Raw genomic sequence first — 13857 nt, forward strand, 5'->3', positions numbered from 1 at the left:
AAAATGAATTTAACAATACATTAAAATACACACTGATCAAGTGGGATTTATCTCTGGGATGCAAAAATGGCTTCATATATACCAATCAATAAATGTGATATACCAAATTAATAGAATACAATATAAAAAGACATATGATCATGTCAATAGATGCAGAAAAAGCATTTGACAAAATGCAATGTCCCTTCTTTCACATTTTAAAAATGCCCAACTCATTAGGTCTAGAAGAAACATACCTCAACATAATAAAGGCCATATATAACAAACCCACAGTTAACATCATACTCAATGGTGAAAGGTTAAGAGCTTTTCCTCTAAGGTCAGGAACAAGTCAAGAATGCCCACTCTCACTACTACTATTTAGCATAGTACTAGAAATCCTATCCAGAACAATTAGGCAAGAGAAAGAAATAAAAGGCATCCAAATTGGCAAGGAAGAAATAAAATTGTTATTATTTGTGGATGATATGATTTTATATATAGAAAATTCTCTATACACTTCACCAAAAAACTGTTAGAACTAATTGAGTCCAGCAAAATTGCAGGATATAAAATCAACATACATAGAGCAGTTGTATTTTTATACACTAACAGTGAAACATCTGAAATTATATATATGTATGATTATATATATATAATCATTTTGCAATATATGTGTATCAAATTAACTTGTACACATTCAACTTACATAATGTTATATGTCAATTATATCTCAATGAACTGGAAAAAGAAAATTCCAAAGGAACATAATATTTTCTTGTTATATATTTTTATACATATATTGTATAATTTTTATTTTTCTATTAGAATATCAAGGTTGAGACTCTAAAACATTGAGGCAGTCTTAAGTTATATTAACTTGTTGGACTACTAAATAAGTTTCAAACACTAAAGAGGAAAGCCATTGTCTAGCTGTTATTCTGTTAGGGCACTGAATCCTTAAAGAGAAGGTATAGTGGTAAATTGAGTAAAAGGTATTGTTGAATTCGAAGTAAAAGGTACTGTTGAAAACAGATTCTCATAATAAAGGATTAACTACTCTGCTTCAAATATAACATAGACTTTGAGTAGAGAAAATGACCTAGGATCTCCTGTTATTTTCATTGGTGTTACCTTTCTAGAAGAGTCATATTTTCAAATAATACAGGTCACTTTCTGGACTAGGGTTAAGAGCTCCAGGGAAGACTAAATCCTGACTAATTCTCCTCTTTTTGTATTTGAATATATGTTTAATTTTTTTATTTTCAAATTATTTTTTTTTAAATTTGTGGTATAATTGTCATATAACATTATATTAGTTTCAGGTATACAAATAATGGTTTGATATATGTATGTATTGTGAAGCGATCACCACAGTAAATCTAGTTAACATCCATCCAAGTGATTTTTATGCACATTTAAAATTAAGAAGCAAGGTTTACATAAGTGGCTCTTAGCCCAGGGTTCCAATTAGGATCACATGTGGGGTTTTAAGAACCATCATCACTTGTGCCCCCTCCCACAGAGTCTATCAGTGTGGGTGGGAACATCAATGTTGTTTTAATTAAGTGCTCCAGGTGATTTTAAGGTGAGACCAGAGTTAAGTATGAGGCCTCCTGAGTATATTTATAAGAGCTGAGTTTAGCCCTTGGGCTAGAGGGAAGTAATAGGGTCTGTTCTGCGTGGGTTTGGAAGGAGCAAGATGTTGCAATCCATATTATCCATGCTGTGGCAGAATTTTGGGGCCTCTGAGATAAAGAGTTTCCCTGAAGACACAGGAGAATCTCTCCTGCATAAGGAACAAAGAAGGGTGAACTTTCCTGCATTTAAGGCTCTTCTGCTTGCAGCGGTGGTGGTTTCAGGTGATGGGTGTGTGCCAAAGCCTTTAACAGCTTATTCTCAAGATGCAGATTGATTTCTCCGTGTAACCTCACCCAAGGAAGAAACCCAGGGAAGGAAGAGGAAGAAATGGAAGATTCTCAGGTAAATGTCGTGTCCTGGTCAGGGACTCTGTCCTCTTATTTTTCTGAAATGCTATGGTTTTATAACAGGCAAACATTTACTTCTGTACCTCTGGTGTTCCTGCTTAACAAGTTTGTTTTCAACTACATTTCCCCCTTCTCTCTCTATGTAAGTCAACTTTAGCTCTTCACCATACTCTAAATTCCAGAGCCTTCTCTCCATTTTCTCCGTTCAGACTCCCAACACACCTTGAACAATTTCCACTGAATTCCAATGAATTAATGACCTGCAACTTTTGAAAAACATTCTATGACAGATTAGCTTGGGAAGGTTGTGAAATCCAAGATTCCTATGTGGGATTAGGTGGGAATATCAGGAAGAAGGAGAATGTAGTGTTTAGGTCCCATCTGAATGTTTCATTAGCTCTATGTAAACCAGCATTAGCAAAATGCACATCTAATCTGGATAGAGCTAATGGCCCAGCAGAGCTCAGAAATTTCTGAAAAAGAAGAGTAATTAAAACAAATGGGCTCCATAGAATGCTAAAGAAAGATTAGCTATTTAAATACACTATTAGGGGTTACAGATAAATGGGTGCTCTATGTGGCTTGACATTTGAATAAAACTGTTTTTCATGATTAGATTTAGATTACGATTTACTTATTCTTATGGCCAATAGCAGAGCACTTACAAGTCCTTTGGCAAACAGGCACCTGATATCAGTTTGTCCCATTACAGCTGATGTTAACTTCATTCATTTGGTGAGGTTCTGTCTGCCAGATTCCTCTTTGTGCTTTTAAAAAATTACTTCAAACTAATCTAAAAACATTGTTCAAGGAAACGGATTTATGTTGAATATTCTTTTAAGATGCCACTTATCCTTTGAGAAATATAATTTTTTTTGTGGTCAAAATCATACATATATTGTGGGCTTATAATTAACTGATAACAATATCAGTGCACTTCTTTCTGTGTGGCTCCACACCTAGCATTTTCTCAGATATGGTGATTTATTTGCTCAAAACTGGGTTCTGGTGGCAACTGATTACTCTCATTCTTGGTAGCTATTATCTTAGACGATATGAATCACCTTAAATACCCTGAGTTTGATCCTTGGTTTCTGTTACCCACATTTAAGACTTGCTGAAGGTAGTTTTTCCTGCCAAGTTTTCCCAAGCATGCCTCCAGAGTCAAAGAGATGCCTTTTACAGAGTTTATTAGAATTAAGGTTAAACTTGGCACTGAAGAGATACTCTAGAAAAGAATCTCACATATTTATCATTTTGGCCCTTAAAAGCAAGAAAACACAGCAACTGAGTTTGAATTTGAGAAGAAATTATTTTTCTCTAGACTCGGATGTTTTTCCCTTTCATTTCCTATTTGAAAGTGAAATTGCTATTTTTGGGGGCTAAGAGTTTCCAGGTATAGTTAGCATAGGAAGATTTGGAAATATTATCCTAAAATAGTAGTAGTGAAAAATCAGCAAAAAGTTTTAACTTTCTCTATGCATTGGCAATCTTCTCTGCTAATTTCCTCACCAGTTACAGCCTAAACTACAGCAGTAGAATTTTTATTATTTTTTTTTCAGTTACAGTTGACATTCAATATTATTTTACATTAGTTTCAGGTGTACAGCATAGTGGTTAGACATATAAATCGTGCAATGATCCCCCCAATTAGTCTAGTGCCCACCTGGCACTATACATAGTTGTTGAAACATTATTGACTATATTCCCTGTGCTTTACATCCCCGTGGACTATTTTGTAACTACGAATTTGTATTTCTTTGTATTTGTATTCATCCTTTCACCTTTTTAACCTGAGGAGAAAAACTATGTGTTACAGTATTTATTGATATCCTTTCTTCCCTTTTCCTGTAGTGATACAATTTGTGACATTGAACTGAGTAGATGTTATCCAAAAATAAACTACATTTACCTGCCTCTCTTACATCTATTTGTGATGTAGTACATTTAGGCTTGATGAATGGAAGGGAAAGTGGTGTGGGCAAACTATTGAGATGTTTTCTTACTGAGGGAGAGCACACTCTTCTTCCTTTTCTGCTTTTTGTCTGGCTGGAATGTGGACATGATGGCCAGAACTGGCACAGTCACTTTGGACATTAAGATGATCTGGGCAAAGTAGGTCATAGTGGAACAAAGAGATAGAATGAGCCTGGGTCCCTGCCAACCTGAAGTGATACACTGAGCCTGGGCCACTGACCTCTGAACTTATTTGTATCTGAATCTTATGTGTGTCTCTCTCCCTCTAGATCAGTGGTCTCAACCTTGACTGCACATTAGAACCACCTGGGAAGAATTGAGAATGACAATTTCCACTATAGACAGCATCTTTGAGAGTGGGGCTTGTGTACTACTATTTATTTAAAAAGCTTTCCAGGTGATTCTAAGGTACAGCCAGGGTTAAGTTTCACTGCTCTAGATCAGGGGTCTGCAAACTCTGAAATCAAGCATGCTCCTGGTTTTATATGGCCTAGGAGCTAAGAATGGTTTTTACAGTTTTTAAAAGTTGAAAAGTCAAAAGGAGAATAATATTTTATGACATATAATTTTTATATGAAATTAAAATTTTAGTGTCCATGAATAAAGTTTTATTGGAAAACAGCCACATGCACTTATTTACGTATTGGCTACTTCAGCACTACAACAGTAGATTTGAGTAGTTGTAATAGAGACTATAATGACCCATCAAGAGGAAAAGAAATAGTATCTGTTCCTTTACAAGGAAAAGGTACTAACCTTGCTCTAGATCAGCGGTTCTCAACCTGTGGGTCGCAACCCCTTTGGGGGTCGAACGACTCTTTCACAGGGGTTGCCTAAGACCATCGGAAAACAAAAAGATATTTACATTATGATTCATAACAGTAGCAAAATTACAGTTATAGAGTAGCAACGAAAATAATTTTATGGTTGGGGGTCACCACAACATGAGGAACTGTATTAAGGGGTCGCAGCATTAGGAAGGTTGAGAACCGTTGATCTATGTCTTAAAAAGTTAACAAAATAGGAAATATGACATTATCAGTATATAGAGTCATGTGAAGCAGCAAAAGGTAAGCATCCTAGAGCAAATATTTTTGCTTTGCTTTGGTTTGTCCAGCTGTCCTTGTTTAGCTAATTATTGGCCTGGGAGGAAGAGCAGTTATTGTGAGGAGATGGCTGGTTGACTCCAGGTTTAGAGTCTGAAGTAGTGAACTAGAAAATCTTAAAATGATACTGGAAGTTTCATTCAAATAAGAAACATCATAAGGCTGCCTCTATATGATGCCAAAGCATCTGGATAAAAAGTATACAATTTGGCTAGTCAGACTGAGATTTTGTTTGTTTAGTGACAAACATGTAGGTTCTTTAAAAGATCTTTCTGATTAATTTTTTTAGTTCATACCAGATACTGTGGCATCAGGTAGGCAGTCTTAAAGTGAAAACCCATTTAATGACTTTTAAAAAGAAAAAGGAAATACAATCTAGGAATTAGGAAGCCCTATCAAAGAACTTTGCATTCTTGGGAGGCTCTTATTTCTACAGGTTTACTATGACTTGAGAAAATTTACATTATTAACAAAAATTGTTCTGATGCTGAAGTATTTAATTTTGGAATATTTCCCTTCTATTTAGAAGTTTTTATAAGCCACTAAAGTTATAATTTCTGGGAGATAGGTATTCATATGACTAAATCCAAGAGTGAGATCTTAACACATATATTAGAACCCATATTTATTCTCATATGAGTAGTCTCTTCTAGACCTACTAAAACTATCTATAAAAAATTGACTTAGAATAAAACTGAAAGTGGTAATTATATACATATGTGCAAATATATATAAACTAGTATTTCAAACAGGTATATTTTATAGGCTGTAACATATGTTATCTACACTAGCTTTGGTGCTCTGGAAACAGTGCACATTCAAAACTAACGTCATTCTAGGTTTTTCTGAACTTTGAAATTCCCTTTCCACTCGTTGCTGGAGATGTCTCAACTACAGTTCCCTTCCATGGACGAATGTAACTATTCCAACATGCATTTACTCCTTCCTCGGCATTTAGACAATTGGAGACATTTCCCACTCCTTAACCTGAAATCTGATTACCACTCTACATGGTCTCTTGGACAGGATCTAAGACGATGGGGCTTTTTTCCTGGGTGGTCTATGTGTTTCTTAGGAAACAGTTATGCATTGTTTGTCTCAAAGACTCTGGTTAGTTAAACAGCCTAGGGGTGTCACCTCCTCTTCACCCTGCTAAACAAGCTCCAACTCTCTTGCCCTTTAGATATTCAGGTGTGAGTTAGACCAGTCCACTGTGTTACTGAATCTGCAAGAGTTTTCTTAGGGTCATGTTGATCCCTTTCAAAACCCATCTCTCAGCTTGATGTGAAAGGCAAATCACTCTTCACATATTGGTGTGGTTGTAGTGGTATTAGAAATTACATTTCACCTATTTTCCAAGATAGCCTGTTTAGATATCCTTTTCTTATCTCCAGTTTCTGGCACTTTTACACCCTTGATGAAAGACAGAAGGTTCTGTGTCTGTGTCCTGAATAAGCACCTCTTATTCAAAGGTTCATGGGCATATGCTATGACTATGACTTGGTCTGTCAGTAGTAGCAGCTGGCATTACAATCTATCTAATGATTGTAATGATTGCAAACACATACAATCAATCTGTGTCTATGGAAGGGTGTGCATAGAAAATGAAGCACACAGTAGTAAACACTTAGTTCTTGGTGAGATGGCCTCCTTACTCAACTGTGCCCAGTTCTAGTTCTCTCTGTGTAAACTCTTTCCCCTTACATAAACTGAAATAGATGTTTGTTTAGCTAGACAGCCTTTTTTCTAAATGTATTTTTTTCAGAAAACACTATGTTTTAAAGAAGTAGTTCCCAACCTGTGAGCCATGAATGACATTGGATAGGAGGGCATGGTGGCAACAGAAGATGATTCTAGGGATAAATATTTACATACACAGCAAGCATTGTTCTAGAATTTATAACCAATGATTCTTTTACATATATGTATTACTGATTTTCAAACATAGGTAGGTGTAATTAATTAAATACAAGCTAATTTAAAAGCATTACTAAGTTTACAGTACTTGTTATTTTCCTATTCAACAAAGTAATTATCTTGTGGGAATGTAGGAAAAAAAGGTTGTTTCTATAAAAAGGTCCTCATCCTTGAAAAGTTTAGGAAAGAGTGGGTTTAAGAGAGTAACAAGAACAGGATACAGAACTGGCACAAAGATATTTTTAAGAAAATTCAAACTTAAGGATCTCATAACTTTTTTCTATTTTATGCAAATACATAGAAAAATTTGTGCTGACTGTTCTTTTTTATTTCATCCCTCAATAACAAAAAATACTTCTTAGGGAAAGTTTTATCAGACGAAAGCACTATATAGAGAAAAAATATATGTTTTAGAATAAGAAATCTTAGCTTAGAATCCCAGATTCTAGGCTTTTATATTTATTTGTTTAACTCATTATCTTTTCAGAAAGTTATAAGCTCAACAACGGTAGAGACTATGACTATTTTATTCATTAATGTACTCCCAGCACCTAAATCTTTACCAGGAATTTTAAAAAGAGCATACTAAATCTCTGGGTCTAGAATGCCCTAAGCCAAAGGTCTTTAAAGAACAAAGACTATAGTAAATGTTATTAACCATAAGAAATTTTCTTTGCCAAGTAATCTTGTCTGACTCTTTCCTTCCCCCCATTCTCAAAGTTCCTAACTTGCCCAGTAATGGGAAAATCATTCCATGTAACTGGAAAGCCAGACATTGTTAGTACTTACCATAAGACACGAAACAAACAATGAGTCCGATTATTACTGTGGCAATCACCATTATTAAGATACCCAGGGTAATCTTTCCACACCTTGTGAGTTTCATTTTTGTGTTTGACTCTCTTCTTCTGAGCAAAAAGGACAGAAAAGCAAGTGTTAATATGCGTAAGCTATAGAACTCTCGCAGAAATAAAAATAGATTTGATGTTAACTATAAAAGTATATTATTTTACATTAATTGTGGATTCAGTGGACTGCTGAGCTTGAAAAAAAACATGTAGAATTAGTAAATATATTTGGCCTGCTTATTTTTTCAGCACATATGATAATAATGGTAAAACTAAAATCAAAATTCATTCAGCAAATATTTTTAGTTGTCCTAGTATGTGGTAAGCATAGTTGTAGAAACAAGGATTTCTTTCTTTATGAAGCTTACATTTTACTGAGGATAAACAACAAACAAGGGACATAATTAGTAAAATTCATAACTGGTAAAATGATACTGAGTTCTGTAGGAAAAAAAGTAGAGCTATGTAAGATACTCATATGTTGGAGTGTGTGTGAGATGGTGGTGCTAGCAGGATGCAATATTAAATAGAGTAGCCAGGTTAGACCTACTGGAAAGGTAAAACCTGAGCAGACTTGAAACAGGTGAGGCAGTTAACTATACAGATATCAGAATATTCCAGGCAGAGGGAACAAGTTGAAAAACGTCCTGAGGGAGGGGTATGCCTGGTCTTTAGGAGATCAAGGCGGCTGGAGCAGTGAATGAGGGGAAGAGTACTAAGACTAGGTCTGACAGATACCAAGGCCCAGATCACATAGGGCCTTTTATGTCATTGTAATTATATTGGCCCGTTCTGAGTGAAATGGGAGCATTGGAGCGCTTTGGGCAGAAGACTGTGATGATCTGGCCTGATTTCTTAAAGGGACCCCTCTGACTATTCTGTGGAGAGTACATTATAGAGAATAAGGGTGGAAGCAGAGCAACAAGATAGACAATGGTTATAACAATCCAAGCACAAAATGATGAAAGGATGTTGGCTTGAACAAGGGTGGTAGAAGCGGAAGGAATGAAAAGGGATTGAAGTTTGGATACATTTTGAGTATAGCATTGATAGGAATTCCTGATCGATGGGTGTTAAATGTGAATGGGAAAGAGGAGTCGAGGATGGTTTCCAGTTCTTTAGCTGGAGGATTTGAAAGATGGAGTTGTCATCAACTGAGACGGGAAGGCTGTTGATATAGCAGATTTTGTGGGGGATGATTATGTGCTCAGTTTTGTTCATTTTATGTTTTATCAATAGATGTTCACTAGGCAGGTTGGATATACAAGTCTAGAGTTTGGCATAGAGATCTTGGCTAGTGATATAAATTTGGCACTCATCAACATATAGATTAGGTTCTGGTAGTAGGTGAGATTGCCAAGGGAATAAGTGTACAAAAAGAAGAAGACCAATATATGATCACTGGAGCACTCCCATATTAAGAGATTATAGAATAGAGGAAGACACAGCAAAGGAGACAGAGGAAACAACTCGTGAGAGTAGGAAGAGAAAACCAAGGGAAAATGGTGTTCTGGAAGCTAATAGAAGTGTATCAAGGACGAAGAAGGGGATCAACTGTGTCAGATGTTGCTGATGGCTCAAATAAGATGAGCAAATGAACATGGAAAATTGACCATTGGGTTAGCATTATAGAGGTAATGGTGACCTTGATGAAATGTTTTAGGAGTGGGAAGGGCATGAGACTTGTTAAAGAGAGTTTGACAGAGAGTCGAAGTAGAGGAACGAGAGATAGTGACTATGTATCCCTCTTTCAAAAAGTTTACTGAAAAGGGAAGCAAAGAAATGGAGCTACACATAGTGAAGAAAATGTCATAAAGAGAATTTTTATTTTTATCATGGGAAATTTAAAATATACATGAAAGTGGAGAAAATAATTTAATGAACCTCTATATATCGATCACGTGAATTTAAGAACTATGAACTTTTGCAACATTTACTTCATGTATTTTTCAATTTTAGAGTACTTACAGAAAAATAATTGAATCATGCCATTTGCCCCTAAATACTTTCTTTTCCCTCTAAAAAAATGGCATTTAGAAAAATATGAATATTGTCATACTAATGACATGGTTCCTTAGTATCCTCTAATATCAAGTTCATATTCAAATATTTCTTCTTGTCCTCAAATGTCTTTTGCAATTTTTCTGTTGAATAAAAATCAAATCAAAACTTCACATTGCACTTGGTTATTATATCTCTTATTTCTCTCATAATCTAGAACAGCTTTTATGAGTATACTTCACCCTCCTTTTTTTTATTTTTCATGCTACTGATTTGAAGCTACTGGGTCAGTTTTCCTACAAAATGTTCTACCGAATTGAAGACGTTTGTATATTTTTCAAAAAATTTTAATTAGATATTTCATTTTGTGACAATTACGGACTCACATGCAGTTGTAAGAAATAATCTAGAGAGATCCTTGTGCCTTTGTCAAAATCATTTGGATTTAGATGTATCATTAGATCAAGTGATACATGAATTTCCTTCTATAGCTTGTTAATATAGTGGGTTATATTAATTTTATTTGAATATTGATCTGGTCTTGCATCCCTGGCATAAATCACACTGGATAGTTCTTTCTGGGGAGTTTTTAAATTATAATTTCAATTTTTTAATAGTTATGAGTCTATTAAAAAGATCTATTTCATATTGAATGAGTTGCAGTACTTTGTGTTTTTTCAAGGAACTGGTCCATTATGTCTAAGTTGTCAAATATATGCATGTAGAGTTGGTAGTATTCCCTTACTATCCTTTTGATTTCTACAGGTATGCAGAGAGAGCCTCTGTTTAATTCCAGATATTGGTAAGTTGTGTCTTTTATTTCCTTTGTCAGTTATCCTAGAGTTTTGCCAATTTTATTGATTTTTTTTCTAAGAACCCTAGTTTTGTTTCATTGTTTTTTATATTTGTTTTCATTAATTTCTACTCTTCATTATTTCCTTCCTTCTGCTTTGTGTTTATTTTGCTAGACTTTTTCTAGGTTCTTGCAATGGGAGCTTAGATTATTTACTGAAGAAGTTTTCTTCTAATGCATGTTTTTTATGCCATATATATATATTCCTTTTATCTCAGCACTGTTCTAGCTGTGTCTCACAAATTGATATTTTATTTTTATTTAGTTTAATGTATTTTTAAGATTTTCTTTGAGGATTTCTCAAAGAAAATCTTAAAAATAAAAATCTTTCTATTGAATAATGTTATATGATATGCCTTTTTCCATCCTTTTATTATTAACGTGCCTATATCATTATAAAATGAGTTTCTTGTTGACATCATATTATTGGGTTACATTTTTAAACCATTCTGTAAATATTTGTCTGTTAATGTTATATTTCAAGTATTTACATTTAGAGTAACTTAATATTTTAGGGTTCAAGTCAGCCTTTTTAATGCCTGAATCAAAACAGCCTTCAGAAACTCTGGGGCAGCGTTTCTCAACCTGTGGGTCGCGACCCCTTTGAAGGTTGAATGACCCTTTCACAGGGGTAGCTGGGTACTCGTATGTGGGCATATCTGCATGTGGGCCTGGAGACGGATAGAGGAGTGGTGTCTTGGTTCCTAAGACCATGGAAAATATGTGTTTTCCGATGGTCTTAGGCGACCCCTGTGAAAGGTTGAGAACCACTGCTCTAGGGGTTCATTCATCATTATGAACAGACTCATAGGGTTTTTTATAGGCATTAAATGATACATACAGCTTGAAAGCAATAGAGTAAGAGAATAACAATAATAAAAGCTTTTAGAATAAATTACCATATTTATGAATTGGGAGGTAACTTTATTCCAATGTATCTATTTTTCAATATTGTTAAATAATGTTTTTCTTTCGCATAAACAGAGGAAATGTATCAGAAGTTAAAAATAATTTATTGTAATCATGCTTATTGAGCATTTTCTGTGTGCAAGAGATTGGGCTAGGCAAGGGGTGTATAATGATGGGCAAGGTTACTAATAAAGGTAAAATGCAAGAACTGTAAAATTAATTTTGTTTTATATACTATATTAAATAGTGTACTAGTTTGCAAGGGCTGCCGTAACGAAGTACCACAGACTGGGCAGCTTCAGCAATAGGAATTTATTTTCTCAGTTCTGGAGGCTAGAAGTCTGAGATCAAGGTGCTGGCAGTTTTGGTTTCTCCTGAGGCCTCTCGCCTTGGCTTATAGATGACTGTCTTCTCCCTGTGTCTTTACATGGTCTTCCCTCTGTATGTATCTGTGTCCTAGTTTCCTCTTTTTATAAAGACACCAGTCATATTGGATTAGGGCCCACCCTAATCACCTTATTATAGCTTAATTTTATCTCTTTAAAGACCCTATCACCAACTATTAGTCATTTTGAAGTATGAGGGGTTAAAGCTTCAACATATGAATTTTGAGGGGATAAAATTCAGCCCATAACATATATTTTTATATTTTGTGTTTGGCTTATATATTTTATATTAATATAATATAAATTCTTTATATTTATATTTTATGTTTATGTTTTGTGTATTATATACCCATATGTGCAATACTCTAGGTAGGTTTCTATAAATGTACGTGTCTGTGTAAGGTGTCTGAGATAAATATATATATATGATAAATATATATAATGTTATATAACCAACATACATAATTAACACTCATTGAAATTACTATACTAAATATTGATTAGTTTGAAATACCTGTATTTTAATTTTTATTTGGAAACAGAATCAAATATTTTGTAGGAAATTTAATTCTTAGTTAAGAGTCATTACCTGAACAGATGATATCTCCTGAACAGATAATATTAACTAGATTCCAATGCCGGTGAAATTTCCAAGTTTAAATCTCTTAGAGATTTTATTTTACTTTAAAAAAACTTTGACCATTCAAATATATTTTGTCCAAATTATGTTTGAACTCTGCACATAAAAATGAATATCTTATTGTTTCTATAGAAGCATGATGCCCATGAACTTTTTGGGACCATAATAAAATAAAATTAAAAAAAAAACAAAACTAAAAGATATCTTACCAAGTAAAAATTTATAGGAAAACACTTTTCCCCAATCTGACCAACTCATTTATTGAGTCTAAAATGGTGTTTAAAATTTTTGGAAAGATAACTGATGAAATGGTAGAACCCTGGTAACTTAATTTCATACAGATGGGTATATAATCCTAAAGCAAACTTTTCCATACCTACAGGTATATGTTTGTGTATTTTATAGCTTGCCATGGGATAAACCTCAAAGGAAATTTGATAAATGGAGTGTGAAACTTGATATGGCAAATATTTGGATTATATTTTCCTATTCTTCTCAACCATGTTATTCTGATAGATTAAATCATACAGAAATGCTGCTTTTGTAGGTCAAGAAATTGATTATTGGCAATTTTACAATATTTTAACCTACAGATACACAGATAAACTTCATTTATTGTTTCTCCTTTGACTTGTCTATAAGGTGATATAACAGTGATTCTTGTATACCAGAATTTGTTTCTTAGGGAGTATTATTTGATTTCAAACTTCCCTCCATTGTAAAGTTCCTAGAACAAGAGATGCATAGCCTTTTGGAGCTGAAAGGGACTTTGCAAATCACTCATTCTGGTTTCCTAATATTAAAGGGGAAATTGTAGAATATTTTCTCTTTAGGACATTTCAAATCTAGGATAGATATACATTCTAGGTAGAGATTTCTCCTCTGGTTACTATCAGCATATTTAGGATTAGGGTTTGTTCCTGATCTCCAGAAGGAAAATTAAATCATATAGGCCACTCTAACTTTCAACTCTCACTTATCGTACAGCCATAATCCATAGTCAGGATTCACAAATGTTAAATTATGGTAATAAATACAAATTAGTTTTAAAGATGGGTAAATTAAGTATTTTTGTTGTTCTCACCTGACTTTTCTAAGATGTGGATAGATGTTCTTTCTACTTGCAAAGGGTTTAATTGATTTGGAGTTCTGTGTGTGTGTGTGTGTGTGTGTGTGTGTGTGTGTGTGTGTGTGTGTGTGTGTGTATGTGTCTATGTATCTGTGATAGTGGGTGTAGGAGGGCCCTCATTCAG

At 34.3% G+C, this 13857-nt stretch overlaps 1 protein-coding gene across 1 annotated transcript in view; it reads right to left on the reverse strand.

Moving 5' to 3' along the window:
• The window catches only part of LOC109375908 (transmembrane protease serine 11C-like), a 61927-nt gene that overhangs the window by 46448 nt on the left and 1622 nt on the right, over positions 1-13857 (reverse strand). The window contains exon 2 of the mRNA XM_019631468.1: positions 7757-7872. Within this exon, the coding sequence (XP_019487013.1) occupies positions 7757-7872 (116 nt within the window). The remainder of the gene's footprint in view (positions 1-7756; positions 7873-13857) is intronic.

The sequence above is a fragment of the Hipposideros armiger genome, unplaced genomic scaffold (genome assembly GCF_001890085.2).
Source record: "Hipposideros armiger isolate ML-2016 unplaced genomic scaffold, ASM189008v1 scaffold_1001, whole genome shotgun sequence".
Lineage (NCBI taxonomy): Eukaryota > Metazoa > Chordata > Mammalia > Chiroptera > Hipposideridae > Hipposideros > Hipposideros armiger.